Raw genomic sequence first — 20,901 nt, forward strand, 5'->3', positions numbered from 1 at the left:
AATCTCTTGTTGGTCATTCCGATCGAATCAATTATGGGCAATTGAGTCCATGCTTCCTACTTCGGCGTGTTACGTCCTGGAAGATCTGACGCAGTTCAGATATGATACTCACTTGTGCATCTTGATTGGAATTCTCGAAGATCTAATCTAACCATGCTCAAAAACCACTTATTTTTTTCAGTAAAATAACTCGCTTGCAGATGAACAGAACAAACAGTAAGCCCTTAACCCCCGCTGACACTTCAGCGTCTCCCATTCGAAGGTAAACCTGCGATGCGATGTTGGAGAGGTAGTCCCTTATAGGTGACGTGTCGCGGATGAAGTTGAGTACAGTAGAGTAGAGCACAGCAGATAAAGGAGCCGTTGTTCATGCGGTATTACTAATTCTTACCAGAGGCACCTGACATCCATATTTCACATGGGAAAAAAACAGCACACGATCGACCAAAAAAATGTGACACGTGAATGTAGTATAAACAACAAGCCCCAAGTATATCCTCTTTGCAGGGGTGTATGGTACAAGCTGAGGAGAACAAAAGAGAGGCCGACAAACATTTAACATGTTGCGTACGTTCCACAACAATGATTTCAAATATTTTGTACAAGAACCAGAGTCCGAATGTAATACAAGGCTGCGTACTTTCTCCTAATTGTCGCCAATCACGAATTCGTTTAATGATCAAACCAAAACGGAAAATGAATCATACTCATCACACTTTGCACAACTCGGATTAAGCAGCATGCAGGCCGAATCGGATAAAAGAGAATCTGTGAACAAAACATGATGATCCAAATACACTCGAAGAATGGACGGGGGGGTTGTTTCGAACGGACCAGACTGGCAAAGTCTCCTCCCAAACACACACGGTAGCAGTCATCACTGGAGATGAGCAGTCACTGAACGACTAGCAAAACTGAAACGGAAACACAATGAAGATGACAGGTAAATTTGGATGGAGGGACGAAATCGCACCAGAGTTGTATCTGCTTTGGCTTAAAAATGGATGAACTCAACTTCAGGAAAGGCAACCACCCAAATACACAACGTTAGCGGAAATGCTGCGAAACAGGTGCAACTGGCAATGGCTATCAAGAAGCGCCTCGAGTGTGGTCAAACTCTCGTGACAAGGCGATATCACAAGTGGCTTCATAAATTAGTGAAATCCCGAAATGAGTGACAATTAAACAGCGAAGGTATACGGTACACTATGTTGGGAAACGACTCAAAAGTCGATGGAATCAAAATACTGATACGGATATATTGCTTTACTACTCAGCGCTTAATTCAAACTACTAGTTTTCCAGCAGTAGTCAGTGTCGGTAAAAGTGATTGCACAACACTTAGGGTATAAAGCCAACATCGATCAGCGCTAGGTGAGTTTCCCTTCTAACACCCATATGAACCGTTTCCTGAGCTAGAAAAGCAGATCGTTGGCATCTCAATACTTGGCAACTAAAATACGACTGATTGATAATATTAGCTATATGCTACGATGATATCTTGCAACTAAAAGTTGGGTTTAATGGTGTACTCTGATTTTTCTTTCAGAGGAGGTTTGTGATAAGAGGGTCCTGTCACCTGACGGTTGGTTGTTACTTTGTGTACCGGAATGGCTCAAATGAAACATACTGGGGTTGTGCAGAGACAACTTGTGATCAGCACTATGAGTTTGAAGTGAGAATCCAAAACGACACGAATGCCCTTACCATTTTTTTAGCGCAACTTGCTTCTACCTAGTGTCATTGAAAAAATACGCAGAGGTACTTCGTCAGAAATCAAATAGCGTTAAATGGCAAGAACCGGATAGGGGAAGTGTTCTAGGAGGAAAGGGGTGAAGACGCTGGCTCTTCTCCTGCGACCAAAAATATGAAAGTATCATCAAAGCCAAAGAGAAAACTGGGAACAACAAAGAAGACCGGCGTTATGTACGAAATTCAATGCAATTACTGTGAGAAACGCCATGTTGGACAAACAAGAACGAAGCCCTCAACAAGACTATGCGAACACCAAGTTGCCGATAAGCGGCATGACCGATTCTCACTCGTCTCCATACACGAGGATCATGAGGGATATGGATTCAACTGCGACAATGTTTCTATACTAGTCCAAACAAGGACAAATAACGAACGCATATTTATGAAGTACATTGAGAGTTGGACTGAGAGTGATCCAATCTACCAAACTCTCAGGAACAGTTTTGAGCACTCAAATTCAAAGCCATTTAAGCCAGAGAAAGAACCAAAGAAGTCCCTAAGATAACACGAATCAAGACCATTGAGACGTACAACAGAGCCGAGTACGAATGAGTAAGTCGAAAGATTTCATCTTCGGTTATAAACAGCGTTTATGTTGTGCAGTGGCCATGGCTGACAGTTTCGTTGTCAATGATCCGGGAGAGCATAGGTGGATAACTAGGCATTGGAAACAGTATATTGTATAACTCACGCGTGAATACGGAAGTAAGAGTGAACCTACTACTGGAGAGGTTGGAGGGGAAGTTATGTATTAAGGGTAACAGCTTGAATGCATGCGTGCTGGTGAGCGCGCCCAGCTCTGGGTCCGCACCCAGGGAGGCGGCAGCGACCAGCGCAGCCGAGTTTGCTGGTGGTGGAGTACATACTTCACTGCCAAGTCGTTACCTTATATCCCCTGGTCTGTTTTCAACCACGTCATGGTCGTGCTAAAAGGGTCTACAATAAAGTCAGCCAACTGACACACGGAGCGTATAACTGAGCCAGCGTAGCCCATAGAGTGTGACGATATAAGATATCGTCACTATTGTCTTCCGGCGCACTTCACCACTACTGGTAAGATACTCCCACTCGGACAAAGCTCTGTTGACATCGATGGACAAACAGTTAGTCAGAGGCCACCTTTCTGACAATACGGAGCGCACCGCAGCATTGTAAACTCAACCAACCAAAGACAAGCCGATGTCCCGCTGTACCACAAGTGATTCAAGTTGATAAAAGTTCCTATGGCCTTCCCGACCGAAGTGGAAAGATCGTCTTTAGCAAGACCACCTGGAGTGATACAGCCAGCCAGGTATACAACTTTGTCTACTACCGCAAGATGTCAATGACGTTAGGGTAAAGGCCAGTGTTAAAAGAAAGCTTCAATAAATAAGCTTTATCAGCACTATGGAAGACGGTTGTGTATACAACAAAGAAGTCCTATCGCTCTATTGTTTCTATCCGAGGCAGTAGCAACGGAATGCGTAACAAATGCCACAGCGGAAACCTCGATCGAAGCCAGCGCTGTCCTGAACATTGACAACAGCATCCCCTCAAAGATTTTATTTATACGACCAGTAGATGAAGTACAGAAGGGCGAAACTTGAGAACGAAAAGAGCAAGGTACATAGGCCTGAAAGCAAAAGACAGCTATTAATTCTGCAGCACTGGAAAACAATGGAGACCATTCCAGTTTGTTTCGGAGAGGGGTTGAAAGTTGGAAGATGGGTGGGCTTCCGAGTTTCGTGGAAGTACTCCATCTGGTCGCTCTGCTGTGACCCCGAAAATCGATCAAGAGAAACCTTCAGTTCGCTCCTGAGAACTCATTTCATTAGGTAGAACAACTGCCTTCTTTATTATTATACAAGCAGTCCTCTTAATGCCGTGTCAAATCCTCCATTGGCTGTTCTACACAGCTCGACTGTGATTGGTTAGGCTCCTGATTGGTTCTTTATTAGTTTGTGTCAGGTGACGGTTGTTTGTATGCAGTGCAGCGATTAGTTACCTGCAGTGCTGACTAAAATAAATGAGGCATACTGACTGGATGGCCTAGGCTTGCGCTGAAATTTAAATATACGCTGTAAAACGCTGAGATGAATGGTTGACAGCCTTTGAACGAGATTTAAACTGATCGTGTTGACTGCTAATTTGTTGCGGGCGTCACATCACTTCCTACCCCGACATGCTCAAAAACGTCGCCAGGTTTTGCAGGCAATAAAGCGAACGGGGTAAAGACACCAGGGGACGGCTAACGTGACATGAAATTAGCTTCCTGTGTGTTTCGATTATGCGGTTCCCGAAGTACGGACAGGACCAGTCGGGATTTTCATCCGTGCTACTTTCGTCTGAACCATTTCCCTTTTGTCTCGGTGCCATTATTTTTGTTGCTTCACACAACACAGAGACACTGAGAATCTCTTACTAGAGTTGGTCAGCGTGTCTGCGGTCGCACCGGGATACGAAATCTGGTCAGTTTTACAAGCGAGGTCTTTGGTGGTGAAACAGTCCAATCCAATTACTCTCCCTAAATTGAACACTACACCTGGCCTCTGGCATCAGTAGTTCAACCGAAGGGTATAACATACCAACTGCCCGAAGGAATCACACAGTTTTTTTTAGCCATTTCGGTCCAACTGCTACTGCTACTGCTGCAGGTACCACGCAGAAGGATCCAACAAGGAAAAGAAAGCACTGTTCGAGATATGTCAATTGAGTTATTTTTGGACAAAGCTAATCAGAATGTTTGAACATCAAGTTTAGCTCTAACGAGCACCCCCACTGCGCATTCATCAAAGTGATTCATGAGCTTGATCAGTGACTTACCGACCCATGCAGCAAGCCACGAAATGTACCTTGGATCGTTGGCTCAACGGTAATTTGTCTAAATGTAGTGGTGGGCTCAATGACATCTCACCTATACGGTGGTTAATTTGAATAGACTGGTTAGGTCACGCTACTTGTTTTTTTAATATTCATGTCCTTCAGTGATTAAAATTAGATGATTAAGCTTAGACGAAAAGACTTCACGGAACAAAGACCGCTAATACAAGCTATTGCAGATAACTAAAGAAGGATTGCAATGTTGCTGGAATTCTTATTGATTTTCTCCTAAAGGTAAATGCGTAGGTCACGCACACTTTGGATAGCAGATTACCGCCGCAGAACACCAGTAAGTGGCTTAGCAACACTCCGAAGTCGGGGACGGATTGCCGCTTGACTGCAGAACAGTAAGTTCCATTCTCTTCCATGGCTAAAACGCCTTCATAACCAAAGTCAACAACGCTGGCTACGACGAAACCGAAGCTGTGATTCAGCATACAAAAGCAAGCTAGTTGCATGGAAGGCCTATGTATTGCCTCATGAAACTAGGACCGCCAACTAGACTGGACTGTTCTCTAACCAGCTCCTACCGGCACTCTCAACAGAAGGGATCAATGTGTGGTGATATTTTGATTTGCAAAAGATGCTGACTGCCACATACCGGTCTAAAAAACTGTGCTTGTCAGACTTTTATCTGTAAGCCAAACTCGAAGGAGAGAAACAACAGGGAACATAGTATCATCCCCAACGTCTGTTAATAAAACACGAAGGTAGAAAAACCTGTACATCAAAATTAAGTGGATTCCATCATGGTTCATAAGTGGTAAAAGACTAAATACATCAGTCCCAAACCCACTGTAAAGGAAGACTTAGTCACGTGCATTTGGACAATGGTGAACAGATTTGGTAAATGACAGGAAAAGGAACAGTGAAGCAGAAGTTGAAAGAAGTGTGATTCAGCGAATTGAATGTCAAATTCGATCCCCTATAAGTAGCTACGTGGCTACGTCCAAAGTTCCATGGCCTCGGAAAAGGACCTGATCAACGCGGAGCGTTTTCATGGGGCGAAGTGAGATAGGTCTGAACAACTAGCCCCCTTCTAGTGTTGTTCTAAAACGGTATGTTTGAGAATCATGGTCAGCTCTCCGAAATGACTGATCACGCTTGTTTCTCACGTCGTCATTATGGTTAAGATAGTAACACGTTCCAACTTGTTGTCGGTCTCAACAGATTTGAACTATTTCAGCGGGTTTCTCCTACGTGACAGAGAAGGTTACTGAACGATGTATGTTTGAGATTCATCGTGAAGAATGCTACCTAGTTGATAACATCTTAACTGGTCCCCCCAATCAAATTGTCGACGGGATATACCAAATCTTCAGTGTCAGTGATGAGTGCGAATGAATCATTGAGGAGAAAGGAATGTAAAATTCCGCGTATGCAGTAGTTTGTGACCGCAGTGTACGTTCGAGAACAGCTGATACGAAGAGCACTTATGGACACTCTGATACGGAAAACTAGGAGGCCCTTTAAGCATAATAAAACAAAGAGCGGTTCGTCCAACTTCGATACTCTGTGGAACTGAGACCAACATCGTGCAATTCGTAGGAGGCACGAAAAACTTTAAACAAATCCGGGGAAGTACCTAACTTTAACAGACTGTTAGTTGTGCTACGTGCTTTACCTCAGACTGATATAAAGCCAGATAATCACTTGACATCTAGTCTCAGTTTCCTAATAAATCAAGGGTTTGTTTTCAGTGAAAGCAGAGAATAGGTGAGACCAAAACGCACAAACGGTAAAATGTGAAACAAAAAAACGCAGGAGAAAATTACTTACTTTCCACCGGTGTCCGCAATGGTTGCAAAATACAAAAGTGGTCATCGGTTCATCGGCGCTCCGGGTTTGTACCTGTCCAGGTAAACAGCAGAAAATAATCGTTTGGTCAAAATAGTTTTCCAGTGTGGAAATCGATGTATGTTTCCAGTTGCATTGTCCAATTTTAAATTCTCTATGGCGAGTGCAATGTATATCTACCCGAGACACTGATGAAGATACTCTCTTGTGGGGACTATGGAATCGCAGCGATTGCAGTCGCCAAAACCCGAAGTACGAACCCTCGACAGTAGCTGACTTTTCTTCAAAACCATATGGTTACAGCCAAGAAAATACTGGTTGTTGCGCGGCTTATATCACTTTGATAACCAAAAATAAAGTATCTTCATGGAACGAAAAAAACCGCAACGAACAATTCTGATATCCTGGCTAGCTAGTCGGCTTCGTCCCCAAAAAGAGATTGAACAACCGAGTCCAGCTTTGGAAGAATTCACACACACATTTCCATGCACAAGAAAAACAGCTCACAAGAGTAACAAACCGTCGTCATTCAACTTTAACACGTTTTTAGGTGCATAGCAGCCATGCTACCGGAAGGAAGCGCGAGGGTTACCAGGTTGCCCTATTCTAGACAGAAGCCGTCGAGATGCCGTAGTTGGGTTCGGACCACGGACCTTCCACTCCGCGCCTTAACTAGTGCGGTACCGCCAGATCTAGGATTCACGAAGCGCCCAGTAGTCTCAGATTTCTCAGTACCGGGAGAAGTATTCCCAATGGTGCGTGGGACAATTCAGAAGATACTACGATGACTGGCGATAGTGTGTAGCACTGGTTGAAAAGGTGCATACCGAGAGTAGAATCCATGCTACACAATATATGAAGAGTAGTGGAATACTATGACAAACTATCCTGACAGTTCACTACCAATGATAAGGATTAGTTGGGCGAGAGCAGTTGACGTCGCTGGAAGAATGTATAAAACGGTAAGCCAATTGCGAGTTCGTGGTCACCTGTAGTGTGACACTGCTGAAGAGTACTCACAACTGTTTCGCTGTCTCCGAGATGACATGATCGATCCACACTATCTTCCTCTTCTGAAGCGCTATACCGCCGAAGACAATGTTTGACTAGAGAGTGTTACTTGCGTGTTCGCACGTCATGCTTCTAGTGTGGTTCAGCAATGAAGAAGTCCGATAATCCAGGTGACGGAACCTCTGATAGCACACCACACGAACCAAAATCAGCTGAGAAGAGTGAAGGGGGAATATATGAAAACACTATGGAACTCACCTGGTTGTATGTACACTTGTTCTGTTTACATTTCCCACATTTGAGCAGGTCGGTTTCGGTCCCTCCAGTGACAGCCATCTGGTGATCCTCGATTGTTTCTTTCGTATACTTTTCACGCAGTTCTTTCATCTCCTTGCTAGCCATTTCCTGTGAGACAAGGGAATAAGGCAGGTTTATTCTGACCAGAAAGGAATATCATTGGGTTCAGGAAATCTCGTAGCCAATGTGGGCTGAAATATTACGACTTTCTTACGTTGTGCTCGATTATCATCATCATCAAAAGACAGCAAGATCAGTATTGACACTAATGCTTGACTGCCGTACAACCATAGGGCTCGCTCAATTGTACCTAAATACCTAGAGTGAACAGAAGAGAAAAACAGTGGATCAGGGATGGGACCTAGTGCAGGTCTGTGTCAACAGTACCCAGGTGCCTACACATCCAAGCGCTCAGACAACCTGGAGAAAACTGAGAGCACGAACGCCACTAACATCGATTCGCAGCCATTTCTTGCAACGTCTCCAGTCAAGCACAGACGGGGTCACAACACTGACAACACCCAAACTCATCGTGATCTGTTTCACGCCCTTCTGCCAAGTCATGCGTCGTCTACCTCGCGCGGTTTGCGCTATTCTGAAGGGAGGCAAGGAGAACAACACTCGTCTCGGTGGACGGTGTTTCGGCGAGCGTAGCACATGACCGAGTAATCGCAGTCGATTATGCCGGATGTTTTCACCGAGTGAAGTACCTGTTGCACAACCAAATATCCGTTTTCTAATCAGCTCGCCATTAACACGCTGACGCCATCCAAAACCAGCCACGTTTCTGAGGCATCGGTGGTCAAATACCTGAAAACGCCTCACATCTTCAGTCCGTAGAGGCCATGTCTCGCACTCATACAACAACACAGCCCTTACTGTAGCCTGGTACACAGGACCCTTAAGATCTAGTGAGATGCCTTTTTGACGCCACAAGTGACGCAAATTAGCAAACATGATTCGAGTCTTCGAGATTCTTGCACTAACTTCATCAGACACACTTCCGTCAGAGCTAATACAACTACCGAGGTATGTAAAGTTTTCCAGTCTCCAGTGATTCGCCGTGAATTTTAAGGGATATGTTCACAGATGGCACGTTCTGAAGCAGGACTTTCCACTTTGAAGGTGCAAGGCGCATGCCAAAAGATGTTATGATGGCGGTCAGTTTATTCAACAGGGCTTGTGCTTCGCTTTGATCTGTCATCTGCGTACTCTAGAGTGACGAGGTTCTCATTAACAACAATTTGAACACCGGAGTTTTGAAGATTTTCAAGCGTACGCTTCATCATTTTATCAATTAAATTGAACAAGAATGGGGGAGTGGAAATCCGTGTCGGACACCACTTTTTGTGGGGAAGAGTTCAGAGAGCTCACCATACAATCTCACTTGCCCGCCCATATGTGAATATAGGGGTCGGATTATGTTTACAAACTTTTGGGGCATACCCTGTTGAGCAAGTGTAGTTAACAGCACCCATACAATCTCACTTGCCCAAACGTATGTGAATATAGGGGTCGGATTATGTTTACAAACTTTTGGGGCATACCCTGTTGAGCAAGTGTAGTTAACAGCACTGATCAATCAACAGAATCGAAAGCACCCTTGAAGTTAAGGAATACCAAGACTGTGGGCCGTCTAAACATGTGGCGTTGCTCTGATACCTGACGAAGTGTGAGGATGTGGTCAACGAAGCCCCTACCCGGTAGAAATCCCGCTTGATTCTCACGAGTCAAGGCTTCACATGTTACCCTAAGACGGCGAAGAATCAGTGACCACAGAAGCCTTGTCACAACAAGAGTCAAACTAACATCTCTGTGGTTACTACATTCACAGCGAGTACCCTTTGTGAAAATGGGCACCACTATCGATTCACCCCAGTTGTCTGAGACGGTCGCTTCCTCCCAGATAGACCCAAATAGGCTAGACAGGCACTGGCTAAGAAGTCCACCACCATCCTTGAAAGGAGCAGGTAGAAGGTCGTCAGAACCAACAGCACGATGACGCTTGAGTAGGGAACACCTCTGAAGCTGAAGGTACCTCCATATTCACAGTCCACCTTGCTGTTGAAGGCCAGGATGCAGGATTGTAGGCAGCAGGAGACCAGATGAATTGCAGCTCGAACTGCTGTCCAAACGTTCTGCTTTGCTGTAGATCAGAGAGCCATTTTTGTCCCTGGTTATTTCGCTGACAAGAGGTTTCCGAGGACCAGTCAAACGAACCAAGTGGGACAGCTCGCGGACGTTTTCAGCATTTTTCGCATCTACTATTTCTTCGTCCTTTCGGGTACACCAAGCTTCTCGGTCTACACGGACACTCAGTTTCACCTGGCGTCGGATGATGCGCCGGGTGGAGTTGTGGTGGCGACCAGGTGGAATCTGTCGCCGGGTCTCCAGCAAAGACACGGTCCTATCAGAGATCCAGTGTATGAATGAGGTTGGCTGGGTTGTACCGCAAACAGACTTTCTGGCTTTGAGTAGTGTTTTGGATATCTTTTCCTAGTGGCCATTTATATCCGACATCGTACAAACGGCAGGCGTTTGAGGAGCTGGTTTCGGTAATTTCGCTTCACTTTTGGGTTCACTGGCTTCTTAATGACTAAGGGAAGTGTGCGCGTTTTGAGAAGTGCAATGAAAAGCAGTAGCGTACAGGTGCATGGTCGGAGCTCATGCTGGTGCTCCAGAAAGAGCGACAGATAGTGTTGGACCCTCGCCGCCGATAACTGACGGTGATGTGGTCTATTTGGACTGTTGGTGGGTAAAACGTTGACAAGCGATTTTCGCTGTTCCCGAAATTCGTACCGCAAAGGAACAGTCTGTGATCGGCACACATCTGTGCTCAATGAATATCAATGTCGCCGAGAACAAGTAGAACAGTAACGTATGTCAATAGTGAGCCTGATTTCTTGAAAGCTCCTTGCAATGTAAAGGTGTCCTATACTGATACCCAAACAAACCTGCATAGTTACTCTCCCAAAACAGACCATCCGTTTCCCCGAGTGAAACTACTCACAAGGTTGCAGAACACTGTTCAACAGAGCACGACCGGTTTCGCCTTTCTAGGGGCTCATGAGGTAGGCACAGTCCCCGAGTTTCTACCAACTTTATGTTCTACTTGAACCAAAACTGCACGAAATTCAGGAGATACACGCATTTACAGAGTAACTTGGTTTTCACGGGAGACGCAACTGAATCTCAGCCGAATCTCTCACCTATGACATTCTTCTTCAACTGAATGTGCTGCTTGCCGGAGATGTGTTTTAAAGAGGTCTGCTTAATTGAAACAAGAGACGCCGCATCTAAAATTAAGAGGTTCGTACGCAAGTTAAGTTTCAGAAAAACTCCTAAGTAAGTGGCGAATTGTGCCAAAGTCTGACTATTCCTGGATTAAAAGTGAAGCCGAAAGCTGTAAAAAAAATCGTTCAGTTGTAGCACCTTTTCAGTGCCTAGCTCCTGTGCCACCCAGAGGGATCATGAGGGCTGGGATACTTCCAAGTTGCCCAAGCCTAGACAGGGGACGTCGAGAGGCTGAGGTCGGGTTCGAATAACGGACCTTCAGGTCAGTAAATTCGCACTCTAATCACTTGAGCCATCTCGCTAAACACTGTGCTTGGTTGGGTACTCCGAGTCGACTTTGTATGTCTTTGGAGTATCAAAGTTGGGTATACCAACGACCTCTAAGAGCGAAGTCAATGAAATGAACAGTTTTTCGATTTTTGCGAGGTTGGTTGCTCTTAAGAGGATCAATTATACACGAACACGCAAAGCAATGATGTCAACAAAAAGAAATTATGATTGAGTGAACGCTAGTAATGAGAAAATCAAGAATACAGGTGACTGATAAATTACCTCAGAAGTCATGGAGGCCAATTTGTCGGGATTCACATGTCCCATGAGCACGTTCAGTCGCAGGTTAGGGTTGTTGGAATCCCGCAAGTTCATCACTCGTGTCCGCACACGTTGTTTATACTTTGAATCTGTGTTATTAAATATATCGTAGATTGCACTTTCAATTCGGATGGCTAGAAACTCGCTCTCGTAGGCACCGGAAGGGACATCTGGAGTAAAATTTCGTATACAAGATATACTCACTTCCACATTCTAGGGCGGACTGAATCATTTCGCGAGCCTTTAAACGGAACTGATCTGTTGTGGTCATTGTGTGAACTGGAAAATAGCCTCGGCTAACTGGGACTGGTGCCGGTTCCACAGGTTCTGTTTTCTCTATTCGTGAGTGTTTCGTGTCCGACGGGCCACCATCATCTGAAGCCACACCATTACTGGTGTCAGGTGATCGTTTCATTCCGGCATTCGGAGAACTTGGTTCTACCTTAGCTGTTAAGCAGATAGGAAAATTACATCTATAGAGACAGCACTGAGCGGAAAATTCATTAACAATCGGTTAAATAACGCAGTGGTTCGAATAAAAACTATAAGACTGATACCTCAAGAACGGGCGCTTTCGAACAAGACACAAGGGACTTGAAAGATGTGCATCCATGCAAGAAAACGGCATAAGACGCGCTTTCACCACAAGATGACGTCAACTGATGTGGACCTGACGAAAGCCATGATGAGGTTCGCAAATATCATTCATCTTCTCCAAAATACCGCACCGTCTCAACCGTTCTATCAGCTGTTGCGTCATACAGTGGTGTTCATCTGTTAGTGAACACAGTTAAACCTGGGTATGAGTATACCTGGAAAATTACTTATGCCACTTTTTCATCAGAGCTGCGTTTTACGAGTCTATTGTGGAAGCATAAACTGCACTTCTTGGTGTGTGAGCAAAGAATTGGTTGCTGTGATTGCATTTTGGAGGCCAAGCAGTACGGAAATAGTGTAAATCACATGGGCTCCGACATGCCTCGAGGTGAGTCAACAACAAAAATCATGTACTTGAAAAAATGTAGTCAAAATGCGCTATCAACTCGAAATAAGATACCATCACAACGGATAGCATGACTGTAGACATAAGTCCACAGCAGAAATGTTTGACTAAAGGTGATGGAAACTGCTGATGTGCTGTGGGTCTTCTGTGATGTCCAGACAAACAGGGTGTGGGATATCAGTATTCCGAAAACCGTTTGATTGTTGATTTGTTACCACAGATATTTTCCAGAAGTTTGGGTTTCGAATTTTTGGACCATTACTGCTACGTTGCATATTTTTACGAAAGAATCGCGCTTCTCTCCTATTGGCTAGTTGCACTTTGTGTGCACTAACGCATCTATCATTTTTCAAGGTTGTTCGACATATATATACATCAAACTAACATCTCTGTGGTTACTACATTCACAGCGAGTACCCTTTGTGAAAATGGGCACCACTATCGATTCACCCCAGTTGTCTGAGACGGTCGCTTCCTCCCAGATAGACCCAAATAGGCTAGACAGGCACTGGCTAAGAAGTCCACCACCATCCTTGAAAGGAGCAGGTAGAAGGTCGTCAGAACCAACAGCACGATGACGCTTGAGTAGGGAACACCTCTGAAGCTGAAGGTACCTCCATATTCACAGTCCACCTTGCTGTTGAAGGCCAGGATGCAGGATTGTAGGCAGCAGGAGACCAGATGAATTGCAGCTCGAACTGCTGTCCAAACGTTCTGCTTTGCTGTAGATCAGAGAGCCATTTTTGTCCCTGGTTATTTCGCTCACAAGAGGTTTCCGAGGACCAGTCAAACGAACCAAGTGGGACAGCTCGCGGACGTTTTCAGCATTTTTCGCATCTACTATTTCTTCGTCCTTTCGGGTACACCAAGCTTCTCGGTCTACACGGACACTCAGTTTCACCTGGCGTCGGATGATGCGCCGGGTGGAGTTGTGGTGGCGACCAGGTGGAATCTGTCGCCGGGTCTCCAGCAAAGACACGGTCCTATCAGAGATCCAGTGTATGAATGAGGTTGGCTGGGTTGTACCGCAAACAGACTTTCTGGCTTTGAGTAGTGTTTTGGATATCTTTTCCTAGTGGCCATTTATATCCGACATCGTACAAACGGCAGGCGTTTGAGGAGCTGGTTTCGGTAATTTCGCTTCACTTTTGGGTTCACTGGCTTCTTAATGACTAAGGGAAGTGTGCGCGTTTTGAGAAGTGCAATGAAAAGCAGTAGCGTACAGGTGCATGGTCGGAGCTCATGCTGGTGCTCCAGAAAGAGCGACAGATAGTGTTGGACCCTCGCCGCCGATAACTGACGGTGATGTGGTCTATTTGGACTGTTGGTGGGTAAAACGTTGACAAGCGATTTTCGCTGTTCCCGAAATTCGTACCGCAAAGGAACAGTCTGTGATCGGCACACATCTGTGCTCAATGAATATCAATGTCGCCGAGAACAAGTAGAACAGTAACGTATGTCAATAGTGAGCCTGATTTCTTGAAAGCTCCTTGCAATGTAAAGGTGTCCTATACTGATACCCAAACAAACCTGCATAGTTACTCTCCCAAAACAGACCATCCGTTTCCCCGAGTGAAACTACTCACAAGGTTGCAGAACACTGTTCAACAGAGCACGACCGGTTTCGCCTTTCTAGGGGCTCATGAGGTAGGCACAGTCCCCGAGTTTCTACCAACTTTATGTTCTACTTGAACCAAAACTGCACGAAATTCAGGAGATACACGCATTTACAGAGTAACTTGGTTTTCACGGGAGACGCAACTGAATCTCAGCCGAATCTCTCACCTATGACATTCTTCTTCAACTGAATGTGCTGCTTGCCGGAGATGTGTTTTAAAGAGGTCTGCTTAATTGAAACAAGAGACGCCGCATCTAAAATTAAGAGGTTCGTACGCAAGTTAAGTTTCAGAAAAACTCCTAAGTAAGTGGCGAATTGTGCCAAAGTCTGACTATTCCTGGATTAAAAGTGAAGCCGAAAGCTGTAAAAAAAATCGTTCAGTTGTAGCACCTTTTCAGTGCCTAGCTCCTGTGCCACCCAGAGGGATCATGAGGGCTGGGATACTTCCAAGTTGCCCAAGCCTAGACAGGGGACGTCGAGAGGCTGAGGTCGGGTTCGAATAACGGACCTTCAGGTCAGTAAATTCGCACTCTAATCACTTGAGCCATCTCGCTAAACACTGTGCTTGGTTGGGTACTCCGAGTCGACTTTGTATGTCTTTGGAGTATCAAAGTTGGGTATACCAACGACCTCTAAGAGCGAAGTCAATGAAATGAACAGTTTTTCGATTTTTGCGAGGTTGGTTGCTCTTAAGAGGATCAATTATACACGAACACGCAAAGCAATGATGTCAACAAAAAGAAATTATGATTGAGTGAACGCTAGTAATGAGAAAATCAAGAATACAGGTGACTGATAAATTACCTCAGAAGTCATGGAGGCCAATTTGTCGGGATTCACATGTCCCATGAGCACGTTCAGTCGCAGGTTAGGGTTGTTGGAATCCCGCAAGTTCATCACTCGTGTCCGCACACGTTGTTTATACTTTGAATCTGTGTTATTAAATATATCGTAGATTGCACTTTCAATTCGGATGGCTAGAAACTCGCTCTCGTAGGCACCGGAAGGGACATCTGGAGTAAAATTTCGTATACAAGATATACTCACTTCCACATTCTAGGGCGGACTGAATCATTTCGCGAGCCTTTAAACGGAACTGATCTGTTGTGGTCATTGTGTGAACTGGAAAATAGCCTCGGCTAACTGGGACTGGTGCCGGTTCCACAGGTTCTGTTTTCTCTATTCGTGAGTGTTTCGTGTCCGACGGGCCACCATCATCTGAAGCCACACCATTACTGGTGTCAGGTGATCGTTTCATTCCGGCATTCGGAGTACTTGGTTCTACCTTATCTGTCAAGCAGATAGGAAAATTACATCTATAGAGACAGCACTGAGCGGAAAATTCATTAACAATCGGTTAAATAACGCAGTGGTTCGAATAAAAACTATAAGACTGATACCTCAAGAACGGGCGCTTTCGAACAAGACACAAGGGACTTGAAAGATGTGCATCCATGCAAGAAAACGGCATAAGACGCGCTTTCACCACAAGATGACGTCAACTGATGTGGACCTGACGAAAGCCATGATGAGGTTCGCAAATATCATTCATCTTCTCCAAAATACCGCACCGTCTCAACCGTTCTATCAGCTGTTGCGTCATACAGTGGTGTTCATCTGTTAGTGAACACAGTTAAACCTGGGTATGAGTATACCTGGAAAATTACTTATGCCACTTTTTCATCAGAGCTGCGTTTTACGAGTCTATTGTGGAAGCATAAACTGCACTTCTTGGTGTGTGAGCAAAGAATTGGTTGCTGTGATTGCATTTTGGAGGCCAAGCAGTACGGAAATAGTGTAAATCACATGGGCTCCGACATGCCTCGAGGTGAGTCAACAACAAAAATCATGTACTTGAAAAAATGTAGTCAAAATGCGCTATCAACTCGAAATAAGATACCATCACAACGGATAGCATGACTGTAGACATAAGTCCACAGCAGAAATGTTTGACTAAAGGTGATGGAAACTGCTGATGTGCTGTGGGTCTTCTGTGATGTCCAGACAAACAGGGTGTGGGATATCAGTATTCCGAAAACCGTTTGATTGTTGATTTGTTACCACAGATATTTTCCAGAAGTTTGGGTTTCGAATTTTTGGACCATTACTGCTACGTTGCATATTTTTACGAAAGAATCGCGCTTCTCTCCTATTGGCTAGTTGCACTTTGTGTGCACTAACGCATCTATCATTTTTCAAGGTTGTTCGACATATATATACATGCAGGAAAATATATCTTCCGAGGGTACGGTCCTCTTCCCTCTGTGCTCGGAGCGGTTGGACTCACGTCATAGCTGGGGATTTGTGCGTTCGTTCTCAAGTCGCATATAGCCATTGATCGTACCCATTCAGATCGTAACACAGAGCCAGTTCGCTGTGTTACTTTTTGACACAACGTTGATTCTAGAAAAAGGTAAGGCTATATCAGAGATTTGTCTTAGTCACAGCCTCTAGGTGATAGTTCTCTAAATTTGGAATGCAACACACAAGTGTAAATATGATGGCACTTATTTGTTCCCGATAAGAATAAACGCCAGTGGTGTTTTCTCGGTCCAGCTACATTCGACAAAAGGTGCTTGTAAGTCCGTGGGGTGGGAAACAGCACTGCATGCCACATACACCTCCATGTTGATGGTTAAGCAAGCTGGAATGACTCAAATCAGTACCAAGTACTTTTAGCGGAATTCGCGAACTTTTTTTCATGGTTAATATCTATCACAAGACACTTTTTTGGTCCTTTACGACCATCCAAGATAGCCAGCTCGGACGCTTCCCGTACGAATTCAGTTTAAGATCCCAAATGCTCGTCAGTAAAAAACGCCGGTGTTTCTGAGCAAACTATTAGCAGAACAGACTGGTATCTCTCAATAAACGTAATGGAACACCTTAAAAAAGTTTGTTACGACATTACCACATTGAATATAGTCGACTACAGAAAATCCGGGTTCATCGACTGCTCGACATGCAATTGAAACAGATCATCTGCGTGGCTCATACAACTTATTCTCGGGTTTGTTGCCCGATTCGAAACCGCCAGTGTTCGGTTAACTCACGCTGATCACCACTGGACAACCGACCGTGCATGCGAAGAAAGTACTGGTTAGAAACGTGTGTGTAGCCTGCACCCTTGTGAAACGATTTCATTTAGTTCACCATCTGTTGATATATGACAGCCTTATGAATGTGTCCGCGACCACCTGGGACAACTCGCGTTGTAGCTCGCGAAGTATGTCGCCTTGCCGTTCCAATTGGTTTGAAGCAGTTAAAAATGCCAGGTCTGGTGGTGCACGAAGTCCATACATTCTACGTGGTATTAACAGGTTGAGTGCTAAGGCGTGCTATCATCAGAACTGACAGCATTCGGGCGTATTGAAAATACATTCCTTGCGCTTGTAATCAGCACATAATAAACATACTGTTTTGCACACATGTCAAAAACATTTCGGAGTACTTTTGAATCCGATTACATGAAGTATAATGCGCGATCCAAAATGTTCGCATAGTCGCCTTACGCTAGCTTTTACTTCCTTCACGTGCGGTAGGTAACAAAATCATCTTAGAGGAGTGTGTATTAGCCGCAGTGGGATGTGCTTTTACTAACGTAACTCCCAAAAACAGCACCTCTGAAGCCATATTACAAGGGCTCCTGAATTTACTAGAATTATCACAAGTAGTTGGTTGACCCTATAACTATGAGTAAAATTAGGACCTGCATGTCCGAAGGCAGGTCATAGGATATTAGTGAGCATCACGTTGGTGGAACGGTTATGTGGTGAGGGCTGCGGACCGGGGAGTGTGGGCCAATCAGAATCAAGTCCTCCTATGTAAGCAAGGCTCCGGCGTAAACCTCGTGGGTAGTACTGTGATTTGTCGCGCAAACACAGCTGTCGTGACCTCACCCATTCGCGTTGCAGTCTGTCTCAAGACGCTGTCCAGAAGGGCAGAGAAAGGGTGAATATAGAAGGCAGCCGGCAACAGTGGATTCCATTAGAGATGTCACTGCGCAGAACTAACATATGACGAGAGTGCCGGCTTGCAACAACTCGTTAGCAATTCATGTTTGAAATAAACATTCGGTTGTCGGCGGAGCACACTAAAATAGGCGTGTCATCAAAAGTGACCCAACAGCGTTAGCTTGCACAAGAGCCGTCTGGAAAGTTCTAATAACAAACGAATCCTCATCGAAAATTCACCAAATCAGTAAAGATATGATACTGTGATTGCTTCGTAGCTGTTAGAGTAGATTTGACAAACATATTGAAGAATACCTTCCAGGTTATGAGGATAGACAGCGACTACTCCTTAAACAGGACAGTTCTGAAGAGAAATCCTCATGCGAAAGAATAGCCCACAGGCTCTGCTACTGAGCAACACGGAGCAACACTGAGCACAACACGGAGGACACTTAGCGAAAAACCAACTTGTGTTGAAGGCACTTACTGTGGTGTTTTGGTTGCCCAAGATATGTATAAATGTGTGTACAGGTTTACATAATTGGTGTCTACATCACGCTCATCTGGACAGTTCACCTCCTGTCCTCGCAGGACTAATACAGTTAGTCACCCGAACCACCCACACACAACCAACGTCATTTGAATGGACCATAGCAAACTTATGGCTCAAATGATCAGATAAACAGAATAACCACTCCGGGACCTACAATAGATTTATCTCAGAAACGAACAGTGAATAGATATATCTCTTCCGGACCTAGGCTTGCTGTCATCCCATTCAGAAACAACCGATGGTAAGTTTCCATTACCCTAGCCTAGACAGGGGAGGTCGAGAGGCAGAGGTCGGGTTCGAAACACGGACCTTTTGGTCAGTAAATTCGCGCTCTAACCACTTGGTCCATCAGCAGAGTAAATCCTAAGTGGTAGAGAATTAACCACAGAGTGAATAAAGTTTTAGGTGCATCGAAATCAGGGGATCACAGGGTGCAACACTTGGAACGTCGAAACCGTTCCAATGTCCATCTTTATGCAGAGCGTAAACTAGCGTCAACATTTTCATGTTTCGCTGGAACTTACGAGTCAATTTACGTCGTCAAAGGAGAGCACACCTATTTTGAAAGAAAAGCGCGGGCTTAGATAAATTGAGAAGATTTTTTTATCGGATCAAACACTATTAAAGAGACTAAATACTTGTTCAAGTACATCAACTGAGACGGCCGAAGGCCCTGTAAGTGTTCTCTATAAGTAGATCTGCTTGTATATTCCAAGACACTTTTATAACGGGTGCTCTGAATTTCGGGACAATGCTCCTTTCGTTTTTGGTAGAGTGCCGCACACAGACAGTGATTAGGTGAGGTCATCATCACTAACAAATAAACATACCTGGAACTAACTTCTTCCACTGTTTTATTATGTTCTTCCCCAGTGTTGCTACTTCACTGTTCCCGGACTCTTTTCGGATTTTGTTAATGATGATCCCAACTCCGGTCTTTGTTAGGATGTCCAGCGTCATTTCGACTCCACGTAGGCGCTTCAGGTACTTCAAAGCGGATTCCTCATCCTGGTAAGCAGATCATATCCAGTCTCACACATTAACTCACTATATTGCCACTCTTCAACATTTTTTCCAATCGTCGGGCAATTTTCTCTGTCTCTTCCATCGTGATTAAGTGGTACCAGGAAAGGGACTACACCACAGCCTCAGATTCGAGCGGATAAACGAAAGACAAAAATCTGAAACATAAGTTAATTACATGCTGAATGAGTAATGTGCCGCGGTCTGACCCTAAACTGAGTTATAAAACTCAGGTCAATTATGTTCAGCCAAAACCTGTCATCCATGCAGCAGATTGATAACAAACTTGTAAGTCTTAGCATGTAAATCTTCCATCGGGCAGACAGCAGTCACCGTGCGATTTGAAGTCTCATCAAAGGTTGACCATCTCTCAGTCTCCGCCACTTTGAACTGGGTACTCTTTTGGCAAACGGTGATTCAGCATGCGCAACACATGACCAAACGACCGCAGCTTTTGTTGCCGGACACATTCTTCAATTGAAGCTCCTGTTGCACAACCAAACATTCCTCAAGTCGTCTCGCTGCGGATTCGTCGACAAAAGCCTAGATAAACCATAGTTCTGAGGCAACAGTTAGTTCCGGTGCTCGAACAGGCCACGTCTCAAACCATACGACAAAACAACCTTAGCCTGGTACACACTTTCCTTGAGACTCAATGATATGCCCTTTTGTTGCAATACACGTCCCAACTTAGCAAACAAGACCGCAGCCTTACAGGTTCACGCATTAACCTTATCTGTCACAATACACTAGGAGCTAATACAACTCCCAAGACACACTGAACGCCCCACAACCTCCGGTGCCTCCCTTTGGATTGTAATTCGGGTGTTTGGTGGCCGTATGTCCAGGGGCAAGAACTTCGTGAATGCAAAGCGCATGCCAAACAATGGGAAGACTCTAGTCAGTCTATCCAAAGACATGTGTCCTTTTCTCATCTTCCAAGACGAGAACGATGTCGCATGTACATTCCAAGCCTACAAGGCCTTTCCCGGCAACTATCCGAACACCAAGGTTTTGAAGACCTGTTTCGTTTTGTTTCACAAACAGACAGCATTTTTCGCACCTTTCAGGTCCACCAAGCTTCTCGGTCTGCACGGATACTTATTTTCAACTGGCGTCGGATGCTACGTCGAGTGGAGTTGTGATT

General features: G+C 44.8%; 1 protein-coding gene across 1 annotated transcript; it reads right to left on the reverse strand.

The window, feature by feature from the left end:
* Positions 1–9,765: 9,765 nt before the first annotated feature.
* T265_04351 (hypothetical protein) lies at positions 9,766–19,839 on the reverse strand (the record flags this gene model as incomplete). Its single annotated transcript, XM_009169072.1, has 10 exons — positions 9,766–10,095; positions 11,566–11,774; positions 11,809–12,051; positions 13,025–13,187; positions 13,222–13,329; positions 13,374–13,559; positions 15,030–15,238; positions 15,273–15,515; positions 19,562–19,739; positions 19,780–19,839. The coding sequence occupies 10 exons, from the start codon at positions 19,837–19,839 to the stop codon at positions 9,766–9,768; spliced, it is 1,929 nt and encodes a 642-aa protein (XP_009167336.1).
* Positions 19,840–20,901: the final 1,062 nt, after the last annotated feature.

This window comes from Opisthorchis viverrini, assembly GCF_000715545.1.
Source record: "Opisthorchis viverrini unplaced genomic scaffold opera_v5_71, whole genome shotgun sequence".
NCBI classification, from domain to species: Eukaryota; Metazoa; Platyhelminthes; class Trematoda; order Opisthorchiida; family Opisthorchiidae; genus Opisthorchis; species Opisthorchis viverrini.